The sequence below is a fragment of the Mesitornis unicolor genome, unplaced genomic scaffold (genome assembly GCF_000695765.1).
Source record: "Mesitornis unicolor isolate BGI_N332 unplaced genomic scaffold, ASM69576v1 scaffold4093, whole genome shotgun sequence".
NCBI classification, from domain to species: domain Eukaryota; kingdom Metazoa; phylum Chordata; class Aves; order Mesitornithiformes; family Mesitornithidae; genus Mesitornis; species Mesitornis unicolor.
In genome coordinates, this window is record NW_010173842.1 from 37,204 (window position 1) to 54,258 (window position 17,055).

Sequence of the window (17,055 nt, forward strand, 5' to 3'; positions counted from 1 at the left end):
CACAGCTGAACACAGCTTCCAGAAGATAGGGAAGCAAGGGCTAGTAACATCTCTTCCCATGTCTTTCCCACATTTTCCTGAAAGGCTCAGTACTCTGAACACATGCAAGACATGAAGTTCATGTGGTCTGACATGTCCCTCCATGCCACAAGCCAGCTGTGAACAGAAAAGTGTAGGGAGATGGTCCTGGTCCAAGCAATCTACACCAGGTACCAGAAACAGGGCAGTCCAGGAAGCTGGATCTGCCATGTGCCAATTCACCTATCCCCTGACACCACCCCAGCAGGGCAGATAAACGACCCAGGCAGGAAACCAGCAGTGGAGACAGCTCGAGTGCCTCGCCTGCACTGCAGTAGTGACGTACCCTAACTGTGAGCACAGGAACTCAAGAGTAATGAATGCTGGGAGCTAACAAACAGTGAGTAGTAAAGGAAAGAAGCAAGTCCTGATAGCTAGAGACCAGGCTGATGTTAAGAGCACACATAATTACAGTCTCTCACGCTGCTGGCTTGACTCAGTGTTCCTCCCTTTTATATCAACTCAGTCTGCACTTGAATCAGTGTGACATGATAACCACTGACCAATAGCTTCCTGGGTGGTGAAGGTGGATGGAAAGAGGTCAAATTATTTGCCCTGGGCTAATCAGGGGGTTATTGCCAAAGTCTGAGAGCCAAGGACAGACAGGCAAAGAGGTGCTGGGTTTTGAGCACAGAAACCAGAAGCATCAGAAAAGCGGTGGTGGTGTTTTTTTTTTTCTTTCAGGAGAGCTTCTGCCAATTACAATAAATGAGCATGCACAGAGAAAGTAGTACAAAGTCATCCTTATTAGGCTGACTATTTTAAGGCTGCCCCAAAATATACCCAAGTGATTTTACTATGTCACCTAATTTAGGATCCTTTTCAAAACTGGAGGGGTTGGCGATGGAGGAAGCAGAGGAAGAGAGAGTTTATCCTTTCAGCTGTCTACTGATGTAGTTTCTTCTGTGTCACATTTGAAATTATGAAGGGTTCAGGATAGGAACCCCAAGATCTGTTTAGCAGTTTGCTTGGCCAGCTGTAGCCCAGTCAGCAAGCATTCAGAAGTATTCCTTGGCACAGAGGCCTTGAGCCTGGATGGCACAGTTCCCAGGTACATAGCATGCTTTCTTTCTAACTCAAATACTAACAAGGCAAGCCTTTAGGTTCAGAGTAGATTCCCAAATCAAATTCAGGTGTTAGGCTAGACATCAGTCAGCCCATATCCACTCACAGCTCTACATGCATACATGGGAAAGGTATTTGACAAGTTTTGAAGCGGAAAGCATAACTCACTTCTTTAATGTAATTCATCTCCTCTTTCAGCTGATCAGCTGACCAGCCATAAACCACCATTTCCCTCTTATGGTTGTTGTCAGTTCGGTGCACAACGCCATATACCATCCCATGAGAGAGCTTCCCTGGAGACATGCCATTCGGTACATGGTATGGTTCCTTCAATAGTAAAAACAAAAAGAAGTTATTTTAAAATCAGTACTAGAATAAAAAAAAACCAAAACAAACAACAAACCAAAACCCCAGAAATACAGTAACATAGGACCAGGAGAGACTGACTACAGTGAAAGCACAACAGGACCTAAGAACACTAGTTCCCAAGTATTTTGTGGCTAAGTGACCAACCTTCATGTTTTTGGGAAAATCAATAACCAGTTTATAATTGGTAGAGATGACAGAGATGTCTAATTTCCACTGACTATAATGGAAGTGATACAGGTACAGCTAGAGACAACAGATTGGATTTGTGCAAGGAGAGGCTGAGGTATGTGAGAGAAAACGTTATCATGGTTTATTTTTGTTCACCAACATATGCAACTTCTGTGCATTCTCCCAGAGCATTGTCAGCTCTCACAGTTCCCTTTCAACTCTTTCAACCACAGAATTGTCCCTCACTCCCCAAATTCCCTGCTCCAGAAAATATAAAAATTCACAAGTTTACTAAAAAATTCTAGAAAGTTCTCAGAAACTGAAATGAAAACATTTTAGACAAATTTATCCATTCCTTAAACAAGGCTCAGAAAATACGTGCTCATCTTTGAGATGACCAAAGTACAAATTCAGTTTGCATGTAAAGCTACCTAAGCTGTACATACAAAGAATCATCCATTTCAGGGCTGCATTTCTCTTATGGAAGTTGTAGAATTGACACTGTAAGAGCCACAGCAAAGCTATGAAACAGCATTCCTGTGAGTGTCCCACTGTGACGAACTACTGCAGGAGGAAATCAGGTCTTGGTAAGTAAACAGAAAGGCGGTTTTCAAGTGCCTACATTCATTATAAGTTCATAAAACATACTTGTAATAATTGTATGTCTTACTTTAAGGTACTCTTTGCAACAGGCTCCTCTTATTCATCTCATCAACACACTTAGTAAGAACATTCATGCAAAGAGCAGGAATCACTTCCTTCAGCATGTAAATAAATATCTGCAAGGTCAGCTGTAGCCACCTGACCTCACTACTCACCCAGCCTCCCTTCTAACCAACCCAGAGAAATTTCCTTCTAGAGCAATCAGTCTCCAGAAGTACTCATTTCTCTTCTTGATTGCAAAGAATTTGAACAACTAGCTTAGATAAAGACGTTCACATTACGGCTTTTTTAAAAGAAGGGAAAAGATATTCTTATCTAAATTTGAATATTTGCAAACTAGGAACCTAAAATCAATTATTATTCCCTAATAGAAAATTAGAAACACACAATCTTGGAAACACAGCTGTTACTGCTTAGTGTTTTGGGTTGTTTTTGAAAGGCCAGTGCTGGAGACAAATCAGTTACAGGTAATTTTACTGAACTTCCTTTCTCATGCCAGATATACCAGGATATAGGTAAGTTTGAGAATATTTACTTTGCCTTAGTGTTCAGTAATGACACTGTATGAAAACTGACTAACTTTGAGATTCTTTACTAAATTAAGAGTCTAAGCAGTGTCTAAATACTCTCTTTGACACCAAACAGAGGCTGGAAGAGATAAAGCTCAGCATCTTATATCCATCTGCAGCTGTATCCCAGAGTCTCCAGTCCTTACCAGGACAGATGGTGATGATAGTCTCAAGCAGTAGCACTTTCAGTTTTTAGCAGCCCAACTAACACAACTATGGTGGCAATATAAGAATAAATACTTCTTTGGCTAAGAGAAAAACGAACAGGAAAATCTACTTGCATTAAGAAGAATGGGTAAAGACAGGCATTGGTTTTATATTGTGTCCCTCCCACATGACACTGACAGCATTGTAAATCCCACCTACTTTCTTTTACTGTATCATTAATGGCTTAACCATTTTGCTGAAGCTCTGGGTGTGTGTGTGCAGGGCTGGGAAGGGAACAGTCACGGAGCAGACACCTGATAAAGAACATTTCAGGCAAAGAACAACAAAGCTACAAGCAATCATTTAAAAATAAAGCCTGAAGACCGCTTAATGGAAAAACATTGGGCAACCAGCCCTACCTATACATGACACCATTTTGCACTTCGAAAACATTATATGCAAAGCTTCATATCCTGATAATCAGACATGTCATAATTATGTGCTATTGGTTTTTTAGTTTTGCTCTTTGGATGCATACAGACAAAAACCTTACAGCTGATTTTCTGAGAGTAGAGAAGATACAGAAACTAGATGGGGACATGACTCAAATCTTTTCTGTGTTTGTTTGCTTCCAGGGTTGTACAGTTTCTTTGATAGTTTCATTGCAGCTCCTCCCCTGCATCTGGATAAAGGGATTACGTACAAGTTTCCATCTTCCTGATAACCAAATGAATAATCACTTGATTGTTTAGAGGTTACTAAGGCGCCAGACACTGAATTCATAAATCCATACCCTTTACCCATGAGCATTCATTTTTTATGAGGTGAACAGCTGAATACCAGCAACTATCAAGATCCTTTGTGCCTCCAAAACATTAGCAGACTTGTTTAAAGTGCTGTTTGCTGAGTTCTGTGTGAAAATTATGACCAAGTACTGTATTTTTAGAGTATTACAAACACATTCCTAAGGAATGCTTTGAAGGAATTTTTTTCCCCTTTAAGAAAGGCCTACAAATTCAAACCAATGAGTTTGCAGCTGGAGAATCACCCATCGCACTTGTGTATTTCACAGATGAACAGACTGAATTTTACATCATAGTGGGCAGTACATGCAGGATGAGGTGCGCACAAAACTAGACTGGTTACTTGTCTCTTGCAACCACGGTGAATGTGCCTGTCGTCTGTATTGGCACAAGCCTCCCAAGATGCCTTTGTCACTTCTCTTTCATACGATTAAAAGAATCTCCATCATCTGTTAAGTGTTCCAGTTCTACTATGTGCTACTTAAAATACAGGATATTGCTTTTACCCTCTCCTTACTCCCTATTCATATCACAATCTCCAGGCAAACACCTGTTAAAGTTTCAGTTCTTGGTTGATTTAAAGCTGTATGAACCAGCAGCTATGCAAAGGACTGCTCTTATACTTCTTTAGTCTTTTTCCTTGCTGTTCTATTTCAGCTATGCTTACCTTCTACTCCCCCTTTTCTCTTAATTTCCACTCAATGACTGCTGCTTCAGGGTTCAACATATGCCCTGAAAAAAAAGGGCTAATCTGATGCAGTGTCCTCTTAGCAAAAGGGTTAAAATCAGAACACTGCTCAATGCAGGGTTGAGAGGTGGATGGGTTGCTTTGCTTGTTGACTCTTTTTCAATACACCACTGCCTTTAAAGGAGGCCTTGCTGAATGTCTGAGTTCTCAAACTACTCCACAGAACTGCATCACTAAGTATGCATCAAGTATACTTTTTGCCACTTCATCTCCTCTTTTAAGCTACTTCCACCCACCTTTGTTTATTTTCCTCCCTTCAGTGTTTTTTCCTTTTCTGCCTTCTCCTCTGCCACATTCTCTCTCTCCCATGTTTCCTCGTCCACAAATCCTAGATTTTCCACATCCTCAAAGGCTACAGAATGGTTTTTAAGTCAAATACTTTCCATTGTTTTCCTCTATGTCCCACATATATCCACTCTCAGAACTCAGATATTTTTCAGAGAAGGTCCTCCCCTGTCTCCCCTCTGATCTGCAGTGAGACATCTCAGTGATCGTAACAGAATAAGTAAGCACATGCAAGTATTTAGGAGCAAGTAAAGCTAATCAGAAAAGTGCTTAGTTAAATTAGTTAACCATTGCTGTTTAAGGTCAAAATATTCACCAGCTCCAGAGTGCAAGGAAGTTCTTGCTCCCCACCTGTCTATGCACTTGCTGCATTGGAACATGCACAGTTGTTGCCCCAGATTGTGCTCAAAATCCCTTCTAATGCGAGCTGCTGATCTGAAAAGGCAGACTTGACTTAAGCAATTTGTGACTATTTCTTTGTGCCTGTAGTCAGTTACATGACAGTCCGAGGTAACAGCAGGAACACAGCACGTTGACGCATACCAATGCTACAGCAGCTTCCAGGAATGTGCTTTGTCTATGTTGCACTTCGTGTGTGATCACACAGCATGTACTAAAGAAATGCAGACTGTGTTTATTTAATAAATAATTAAAACAGAAGCCTACACCCCAAGGTTGCAAAAGCCTTGATAATTGCCATGTATTTTGTTTACGCTAGCACAAGTAGCATAAAACAGGTGAAGCAAAGACAGTATAAAAACAAACCCTAAATATGACTTGTTAGCTGCTTTTTGTATTGCCCATGGTTTTTTTTCGCATCATGTAAATAACACTGAGGCATTATTTGCTTCCTAATGTATCTCCATCGGTTTTTGAAATGAAAGTCAGGTATCTTCATAGGTTCCCCAAAAATGGAAGCAGAAGCACAAAACAGGTATCTTATTTTGAGGAAAAAGGACATCTAATGCAATGATAAGTACAATTTTGGGTTTAGTACTCATACAGCCTTAAAATTTTGCTAAATCGTTGTCTTCTGTTTACCTACACCATCTAAAAACTCTTCTTTTACCCAGAACTGTATCAGTTAAGCAAGGCTTTCCCTTTTCCTCAACTGCCACATTCAGAGGTTTCTGAAGTACCCAGTTATCTTGTTCACTAGTTATGCAAGGGACAAGAACATTTACATTGCTACTTAGGTTACTTATTTCTGCTCAGTAAAATGACAAATCTGTAATACCGAACTCACCAAGAAAAGTTACTGTGCTCTGACAAAAGGGAGCTATGGTTTTTTGTATTCCTCTGCAGTCTATGAAGCTATGTTACATTTAGGAATGTTTCATATATAAATAGTATTAAAACAGGGAAAATATGCCAAGACAGACATGAGTGTTCTTAAATTCATTATGCTAAATAAGAGGCATTATTTAACACCTTTTAAGCTCCTTGAAGTGTAGAATTTAGATGCCTATCTCAAAAAACAGAAGTGACAGGCACTATACAAAGTCATTTCTCATCAATGAAATCCATACACAGAACAGCAATGTTTACATGTAAGAAAGTAAATACAACAATATGCACAGAAGTCACTGGAATACTCTCTGTGGTTTTCCTGTTTTAATGAAGCCGTTGCTTAATTAGTACACATCAAAAAATCGAGCAGTCGGTGCTAGAGAGGCTGAGAAACAGTAACATCAGCCACCTGTAGCAAGTGAACCACATTTGTTATGACACAACTTGTGCTGTGCTGGTGGGAGTGGGCTGGCAGCAGCAGAGCAGCAGAGAAAATAGGCACTGTCCTAGATTCCGTGTGCGCAACAGCCCCATGTTCATTGCACTCGTATTCTCTGATGCAGGCCTGAAACAAGTTTCTGCTTGATTCTCTCCATCACATATAGGAGGAAATTCCCCTTCTGGCTTCTTTACAGCCTATTTTTTTTTGCTGAGGGAAAAAAAAAATGTTTGCTATGCTTTTGTATTCCTGCTTAGGACACAAAGAGAGTTTCACCTCATGGCTGTGATGCTTTAAAAACATAAGAAAATCAGAGTCTGAGGATATATACAGCCGAAGTGCCAATTAGAGTTCAAGACTAAACACTGCTCAAATTCTGTTGAGAGCCGCAAAAACAGGAAAGTGACACAAATTTCTAGAGTGTTACCTCATTTTCTTTCTCTTGTCCATGTGTTTAAATGAAAAAGAAAAATCTGTCTATACATATCTCCATATTCTGCCCTCAAATGCCTAGCTGCAGCTCCCAATGACACTTCCAAATTTAGCCATGACAGTGAAGAAAGGCACTGATGGATAAAAATAAGCCCAGTCCCAAACAGGGACAATACAACTGTCTTGTAGCCCTTCATTACGCAAGGCAAGGCAGGCTTCAGGACATGCAGATTTTGCATACAATCCGACAAGCACAATATTCCTTTGTACTCCATGATAAAGTAAACAGCCTCACACTGCTGTCATCCATTGTCTATCATTAACAGAAGTAATGGAATAAAATCAGGAGAGTTTCAGATTCTCTCTACCTAAAGTGTTAACAATCCAGAGATATTTAGCACTAGACTTTTAGGCTGTAAAAAGCAATCAAACCAACCAGCCAGCTTCTACTTGTGGCTTCAGTTCTCATATGCTTCTTTCAAGGTATCATAGCCTAAATATGAGTATAAAAATCCAACCTGACTGGAGCACAATCTGACTCCCCCTTCAGTTTTTGAGATCAACTTCTGTGCACCATCTGCCAGCCTTCCACAAAGATGGGGACAGGCTGTCCTAGTACAGCAGTGTCTGCAGCAACTGCCCAGCTCCATCACTCTTACACTGGTTCATTTCAAGGATATATAGCAATAAACCCCCCCCCACAATGTAGAAACTTAATGCACTGATACAGATTTAATGAAATACAGCTAAATTTGGACTACAATGAAAAAGGCTAAGCTAACAACTACTAACATACCCAATAATCAGTTCTGATCTGACACCAAGCTCCAATATAAGTTATTGAGAGGATCGGGACTAGCAAGAGCTTCTGTGCAGTTCAATAGCTGATTTTGTAACTGAAATACCTCTTAATGGTACTGAGCCCCACAAATACAGAAAAGAAACAAATAGCCAGTCAGCCATTGCTATGCCACGTTAAGGCAGCTCAAAATCACCTCCTTCTAATGAAAGACGTGAAAGAGGAGATTACAACCAAATGTCACGCCAAGGTGTATTTATAGTTTTCTGGCATTCCCTTTGACACAGCAAGGCCCTCAGCTCACCAGCAGCAGGCAGAAGCAGGGCAGAGTCTGTCTCTCTCCAGCACTCATCCTGCCCAAACAGGAGAGCACCTGGCAGCCAGGCTCAGACCGCCTGATCTGCCTGAGCACTCCAGCAAACACTGGACAATCCCACAGATTACCCCTAAGTCACACTAATATATTTTAAATACCAAAAACATTTCCCATGTTCACATTTTCTTAATACTTTAAAGACAGCACAAAACTCTAGATCCCAGTAAGAGACCTGCTGTTAAGTTTGATTCTTGGTGACACTGTATTTTTTTACCTTAAATTGTGAAGTGCAAGGTAGAAAACTGAGAAGTTCCCCAATTTCCCTCTATTATCCGTATTTCCAAAGAAGGGAGGATTATCTAACATTTGTAAAGCCTGTTATTCTCAAAGTGCTTTAAGCAATGTCATTAACACTGAGTCAGTTGAACATGAGTGGATCGGCTGAGATACCTGATCACTGCTTTTAGGAGATGCTTTTTTTTTAAATTAAATTTGCAGTAAGAGGAAAGTATTACAGCATGACAAGTCAAGAGTCCTGTGTTCACTGTAGGTTACTGTGTAACTAATTAAAATCCATAAAGCAATACATTACATAGACAATAAAAATCTACAAGTAATATAATACATTACTGTCTTGTTTCAGAGACATGAGAAAAAAACCAGTTCATGATCAGTGATTTTTTGTAGCTGCTTCCATACTCTATGACTATACAATCTGTAGGGCTATTTTTTTAATTACACAAAGACCATAAATCACAAGTAGATGCCACAGTTACTCTGTGTTTTTTAATTGCTATGAAATGGACTAATTAGATCCCACCCAGTTCTGAAAGCTGTACGTATGCTGCCTGAAACTCTATAAATTGTGGGAAAGAACTGAACTTTAGAGAACTACTCAGAACGTACAATAATTAAATTACATACCATTTTTTGGTCTCAACTAAAAAGGACTCAAGTTCTTAAAAATCACTGTGCAATATCCTGCAGTGTAAGATGAGCCAAATAATGTATTTATTATCTTTCATATCCTCTCCTTAACATTCTCTGATATAAAACCCACTTGCCTTTAATTGTATTATAGGGGAAATAGAGCTCATTAAATACAAGACCTCAAAGAGAGAAAAGAAATTGGTCACATAAGTCACTACAAATTGTCCAAGCCCTAATCATTCACTCTTCTTTCTTATTACACTACTCAGCACAGTAAAGTGAGTAAGCCATGAGTCAGTATCTATCCTCCTCAAAAACAAACGTACATTACTCTTAGAGAAACAGGCCCTTATGACAGTCTGAGGGTTTCTGCAATCAGATACAAACTGGCAAGGGACTGACAGAGTAAGCAGTGGGGAAGCTACTTGAAGTGTTACAACTAAACACCTCTGTATAAAATTATTACTATTTAGTAGTGCCCCGACTTTAGTTTGCACTGAGGCCTCTCCAATCCATTCTGTAAGTAACATTAATAAATCCTTAAGGATCTATTACTCTGCCAGAGCAGCGTATGAAAAGCTGAGTGTTTCTAAGACTCCAGCACGAGAAATATCTGATAAGGAAACTTGACCATTTTACTTTGCATTTATTTTGTTTTAAAATGTTTGTCTTTGAGTCATTTTACGGTTACTTTTCCTTCTAAGTACCACTATGAAATTATTTCAAATAAATCCTGCTGCTGTGCTTCCTACTGTCATATGGCTATTCAAGCATTGGATCTGATAAATTTAGCCAGCTTCTTGTTTGATTTTAGTTTATTGAAGTGCAAATGTGGTGAAGTTGTGGAGCTTGCCCAGCTTCCTATTTTAGTCTTCATCCTTAAGACAAACTAAACACCATCTATTGCTCTGAAACAGCTCTTAAAGAACAAGTTCTGCACCAAAGCAGCTGTCAGACTTTTTTGTGTGCATACTACTTGCTTCTTCAAAAAAATGCCCTTCTGAACCTTTTTATGCACATGACTTTAAAATCACTTTCCCTTCAGAACAATCCTGAATTCTTTCTTTTGTATTTCTTATTAGGACATCACTCATTATCAAAATTAGCCAGCACAGCAAAACACCCAAGTCCCAGGGAGGCCAGCTCCCACACACACTAGGGCTCAAATCTTCACTGTTCAACCTACATAAAATACAAAAACGCCTTCAGATGAGTATCAAGATCCTGTTTAATGCAAGACCCTGCTCCTGATGGCAGTTTCCTACTCTTCAATATATAAATATTAAATAATCAAGTCTTAAAAGTACCTCAGTCACAGATCACGTACAATCTCTGTGCTGTTCCTCTACTACTGTCCTATTTTACATGCACTTTTGCTATCCACAATTCCAAGGCTCAGGCTCAAAGCTCACAGCTGACTTGCTCAGCCTCCATATGTTCTTCAGTCCTCCAAGATGACTGGGCTTTGGGCTCCCAAAACAACTAATATCAGCTGCTGTGGATGGCAACATTCACTCCTTGTTTATACAAAATTTAATTTCCATTCTTAAAACTTACATTTTTCTTTCTTTCCGGTTCCTTTGCTCCCTGTTCAGGCTGTGAGCCTTCATCAGGTGGTACCGTTAAGCGTAACCTACAGACATTCATCTGAAAGAAAAAGAAAGGTTTGCTTTTAGATTTCAGTGTTATAAAAATAGCTTTAATAACTTGCTTTACAGAATGAACTGCACTAAGACTCCAGTTTTAATTTACTATTTTCTACCTTCTGCCATGTAGATGACAAAAGATCATTTTTTAAAGGTTGGAGAGGTTTTTAGCTGGCAAGAAATAATTCAAAGGCAACCCCGTAATTACATAGCTGAAAGAGCAAAAATCCATTTCAATCAACAACATGTTCTTATGTACTCATAAACGACATTGAGAGCTGAGATAAGAGAACAATGGACATAATTTTCTAGTTTCTCAGTTTTGTTTGCAGAGTTGGCATACTTTTAATCTTCAAAAAGGATATTTAGAAACACAAAGTGTGTTCTGGAGTGAATGTCTCTTTTCTGTTCAGTACATACCCAAGTATTTGATTCAAGGATACCTCAGTACTGCAACTCCACTGAATGTTCATAGGAATATTATTGAAATCTGATAAAAACTAACCTGCAAAATGCTTCGGAAAAACAAAGTGTTATTGTTTCTTATCTGATTTCAGAAAAGCAACTCTCCTGCTGAGGAAACAGGCCAATAGGGGAGATTCCTTTCTATCCCCGTTTGCAGTTTGCCTTGCTTTTGGCTGAGAGATCTTTGGTGTATTGGTATTTTTAAAGCAATGTATTACGTATAAGAAACTTGGTAAAAATTTCAGTCTTAGTCCTATTCACGAGGCATTTTTCTGAAAAACAACTATAAATGCTAAACAAAGCATAGCAAATGATGAAATGAGAAATCTGTCTGCTCAAATTTGAAGCTTCACAATACCTTCCCATGAAGTCCCAGCTGTCTGTTGACAACAAACAAGGCTCCTGAAGCTCTTCCTCAAAATGTCTAAAATACCTACTTTATGATTACTTTTATGATTATTATTTTATGATTATGGGCCATTCACCACTGTTTTATAGCCCAGCAGCTCATCTGATCTAGATCTCTCTACTTTCTCCTAAATACTTACCTCCAGCCATGCTGCATGTGTACCTTCTCTCTGAAATACACCTTTCCATTGCACTTGCCCAAGCTCACAGCTCACAGCACCTTTTGCCTTCAAAATGGCAGTAAGGTTCTGCTCAGAGGCACTGAAAGCACAGCAGCAAAGTCCTTGTCATAGACCCCAAATTTTACCATTTTATAATCCACTTCTTCCAACTGTCTCTCATGTCAATTAAGCTGATGTGACTTCACTTTCAAGGTTCTCTACAACACAGCCTCCTCAGAGCACCAGCATTCAGCATCACGACAAGGATGCCCATTTTCCCTGTTTCCAAACAGTGGATCTTTTTGAACTTTTCAAACAAGCTTCAACTTTTTCTTCTTCCCAAGCAAAAGCAATTGGAAGAGCTATCTGCAACCTCACCGTTTTTCTTACAGCCTTTCTTTAGATCTGTTGAGATGACAAATCAAATGTTTGGACTACTGGTATGCTGCCAACTGTATTTAGAAAATGCTACTTTGTGTTGCCTTCCTTCTTCCTCTCTGGTCTTTTAGGACTGCAAGACCTTCTACCAAGAAGGAACAGTGTCCTGAGATAAAGTTCCTATAAAACATGTGAGCTATGTATATATTATAAAGAAGGAAAAAGAAAGTCATCTATAATAAGATCAAGGTGAAATTCAACCTACTCTTTAGGCACATCTGTAGAGGCTACTTCTTGTGCTGTGGGCTCTACACTGTTCATTGATCATTCAGCCATATGTTAACAAATCTCAAGAAGTCACAGAGAAAGTGACATAAAACCCCCAAAACTTAGTATAAAAGCAGGTTACGCTTTCCTATGTGCTAACAAATTCTGAAACAATGAACTGCATTTATAAATGGTGAATCCTTGTACATCGGCTTTTGACACTGTTTGACTGCTGTGTTTGTTCGGAGAACAGCAGACTCCCTCTATACTGCAGAAGCTGGAGGTGCTTCATGCTTACAAGTTAGTTACTGAGATATATTCATACCAAACTCATCAACTTTGGAGCTTTTTGATTCATAACGTAATTAATAACACCTTTTATCACCTATTTAATTTCCATTTCCCCTGCTCTTTCTTCCCATTAGCTTAGCAAGGCTCTTTCCTCTTAGAACATGCCTGTTTACAAGAAGGGGGACATAGTCTGGCATTCTTCCACGTAGGCAAACAAAGAAAGACCAGACCCACAAATAGGAAATAGAACTGGATTTGTGCTGTGCTGTGCTGTGCTGTGCAGGAAGTGATAGACGAGGCCAACTTTTTCTTACAGTGATTTAAAATCAAAGAAAACTGGACTAAAAAGAATGAAAGGATTGTTAGGAGAAAAGACAAAAAGTACCTCAAATAAATAGAAACAAGTAATGACTGGCAACTCAAAGTTAGGAGAAATAGAACTGTGTATGATTTTCTGAAGCTGGCAAATAGTTGGCCTGTTAGTCAGTATGGGACTAATTATAGCCAACAAACGTAGAGATTCACAGTGCAGTAAATAAGTAATTATCCCTGTACCTGTATACCAGTTAGTGAATCATGACTGCCTCTCATAGTAACGCTGTAACGCATCAGCTGCTGTGAAGGAAATCACAGAAACCCCGTACAGATGTCAAATCATAACAACTAGGTTGGAAATACTAATTAATACCATTAATTTGTTGAGAATAAAACCACTGTACAATCAAAGGGTTGTTACAATTTTAACTGGTTTTCTTGCCCTTTTTTTTCACATTGCCTTCTCTGTTACCCCCCCGAATCACTTCTTAACTCTCCCTCACTTCCTCATTTCCACAACAGCTCCTTACTTTTAAAACACCTTAAATCAGTATCATACTTTTTGACACAAAGTAAAAGTTTTAATGCTTTACTTTGTAGCCTGTTGCCTGCAAATACCAAACAGGGTGGCACTGGCAATCACTTAAGGATTCCAGCCTTGACGTCATGCCCAAGGAGGCTTGTACACTAGTGGCAAAGTACCACCCAATTCCTCGCTAGGACAAACTTATACAGGCTGTACTCTTGCTATTGTTTATCACAACAGGACTTCCTCAGCATCCCTGGGGAAACAGCAGCAAACATAAAAAGTAGCCATTCACTCCTGCTCCTCCTGGGCCTCAGATGATGCACTCTACCTAAGGACAGAACTACAGACAAATCTGTTAAAATTCAAGAACACTTTAGAGATTGGAAGGGAAAAGCAACAGGCACCACTTTTTCCTCTAACCTCCAGAAGCAATTATGAATACTCTACCTATCCTGTTCTTGCTATGGAGTGCTTACTGAAGAAACAACACACGGTACCATTTGTCAGAAAGTTTACTCGCCCAAATGAATGAGCAGGCTCACATGGAAATCACAGCAAGCTCTCCTCCAACAGCAAAACACTGCTGCAGTGGTGCCTTAAAATGGAAGTGACATCGTAACACAAAGAACCTGACTCAGTGCCAAACAGTGGCAGAATAACGTGGAACTCAGGATGGAGGAGTAATTTCCAGAAATAATTTGGGTTAAGCAAAGAGAAAGCAGGGGAATGAAAGAAAACTTCCCTAGCAAGAAAAAGGCCGCGATTCAATTTCCTTCAACTGCTGACACACAGTACAAACAAGTGAGGAAAAACAGGGACAGATATGGCTTCCACTCTACCTTTACGACATTGACATTGTAACTTTGTGAGCATAACTTTTAAAAAGAAATACTGGGTAGAAGAAGAACCCGGTATCATGTTTTCTAGACTATCAGATCATAGTTTGATTTGCAGCATCTGTAGCTCTGACAAGCCAACAATAGAAGTAATCTTGATTGTGCCAACATTTTATGTTCATTCCTGGCTTTTTGACACCAACAACCTACAAGCATTCTTTCCAAAGCTCATCTGATATCATTTGTGAAACAAATTGCAGACAGCAAAGAAAAGACTGAGAGGTTCAGCCTGGCACACCAGACAGCAAATGATTGCTGAGTGCAGTGGAAATTAACAGGTAAAGACATGCTCTTTTACCAAATTTCTAAGAGGCTAATGGGACAGCACAGATAAGAGCTATTGCAGTATGCAGTTAAGAAAAAAGCCAATTTAGGTTAGTTAAAAATGTTAAGAATTCATGGCCCAGATCCACAATCCACACTCATGTTTACCATCCTACTCAAATCACTAGGGTGCAGCTTAAAGCAAATACAGATGACAGATTCAGTTTGAGTAATGCTCTCCAGCCTCTTCTTCCCTCCTTCTAAAAAACAAAGCACCCAGAAGTGTATGATCATAGTTAACTACGTACTGAAGCAATTACAGATCTAGCATTAAAATAACGAGCAAAGTTTTTATAGACTAACCAAAGTTACTAGTACAATAAGAAAAAATACAAGCTCTCCTACTAACAACCAGTCCCATTCTAAGATACTTACTGTACAGGGAAGATGGGGTTCAATATTGATCTAGCTTCAAATCGACTTGAGAGTTAACATCAGCAGAATGTCATACTGATGATCTTTCTAATGTCTAATAAAATGGTCTGGGGATAACGTGTCTGTTGAGTAACTATCTGCTACCCTATCACCAAAATCACTCCCTTTGCTTAACACACAGTGTTAGTTTCAGACTTTTGCAGGTGAAGGCAGAAAAGGAATGGGTCTTTAATTTTAACCTGTCCTAAAAAGCAAAGAAGAAAGCACTTCATTTGGGCATTTATCTGTTGATTAGCCTGCTCCATTTATAAAATCTCTGCTATGCGAGTCCCCACACAATTAAAGGGCACTTTTCCTGTGACCACAGGCACACAGGAATGTGATACACATCTTTCATTTATTCAGCAGTTATTCTAACTGTCTTCCTCCCCTCTTTTGAAAACTCATGGTAGGGGTTGTTCAGGAAAAAAAAAGGGAACAGCAGCTTCTCAGTGGGTTTTAGTTGCAAATTAGGTTTTTACTAGTTTCCTTAAGAGAATCTATCACATACAGTTCATTTTGCATCATTCCTGGGAAATATATCATAGGTATGATATAAATCTGTAAAGGACAAGTGTCAGGAAGAAGAAGCCAGGCTCTTCTCTCTGATGTCCAATGACAGGACAAGGGGCAATGGGTGCAAGCTGGAGCATAGGAGGTTCAGTCTGAACATAAGGAAAAACTTTTTCACTGTGAGGGTGCCAGAGCATGGCCCAGGCTGCCCAGAGAGGTTGTGGAGTCTCCTTCTCTGCAGACATTCAAAACCCGCCTGGCCGTGTTCCTGTGTGACCTGGTCTGGTGATCCTGCTCTGGCAGGGGTTGGACTGGATGAGCTTTCCAGGTCCCTTCCAACTCCTCACATTCTGTGATGAAAATTACAAAATATCACTTAAGCACAAATTCTCTTAGCTTTAACTTCTTTAAGAAATACTAAAACTGAAAAAACTCAATGGGAACACAGAAGACATGTAGGGAACATAACTATGTTTTCCAAATCATCTTAACTTTTCCTCACATGTGAGCAATTTCATTTTGATGAATAGCAGGGATTTTTTCTGCGGACGAGCCTGACCCTCATGTTGTCATGTAAAAGATGGCAACATAGCATTCTTCATTGTTACAATTATGAACTCACATTTTTGGACTATCAAAACAATCACTAAGTGATTCAAGAAGTGTCACAGTGACATGACTGTATTTCTTTGTAAGGACGAGCTTACCACTTATTTTGATTTATTTCTTCACACATGGAATGTGCACTCACAATTATAGCAGTGTGGCTGCAGCAGCTAAAACTGACTATTTGAACCAGGGTGGCTGTAGAAAGCATATCTTCCAGAGTTTCAATAACTTTTTAGAAGCACTTTCCAACAGATTGACACATCATTATTCTCTATCTCAGTTATAAAAGTTACCAAAAATACATCAGTAAACAATATTTCTGTATTTGAGGAACTGATTACAAAAATAAGTTACTACTACCATCTAAATCATTACGGTGAGCTTCCTCATGACAGACGGACCCTGAACAGCCAAGAACTTAGCTGTAGTAAATATCAAAGTGTATTTCCAGGGAGGGTATGGGGGGGAATTCAACACAAGCACACCTTCCTTGCAGGTTTCCAGAACAGCCAGGGACTAGCACTAGCAAAAGCCCTGCAGGACACCCCAAAAAGCTCTGCATTTCCCAGCACCTACTACGAGCGCACAAAAAGATGTTCACATAAGCCGCAAACTTCATCCGAAAACACCAAAAATAAGCAGCAGCAAAAAAAACAACTATTGGGGGAAGGGGGGTGTCAAATCGCCGCTTCGCCCCACAGCACCGCCCGCGGGACCTCTCCGCCGCCCCCCTCCCCT

At 39.7% G+C, this 17,055-nt stretch overlaps 1 protein-coding gene across 1 annotated transcript in view; it reads right to left on the reverse strand.

Annotated features, from left to right (window-relative positions):
* The window catches only part of LOC104537836 (myocardial zonula adherens protein-like), a gene marked incomplete at its 5' end in the record, with an annotated part of 41,119 nt that extends 30,371 nt beyond the window's left edge, over positions 1 to 10,748 (reverse strand). Inside the window, 2 exons of the mRNA XM_010180845.1 lie at positions 1,312 to 1,470; positions 10,659 to 10,748. Coding sequence (XP_010179147.1) covers positions 1,312 to 1,470; positions 10,659 to 10,748 — 249 coding nt within the window. The remainder of the gene's footprint in view (positions 1 to 1,311; positions 1,471 to 10,658) is intronic.
* Positions 10,749 to 17,055: the final 6,307 nt, after the last annotated feature.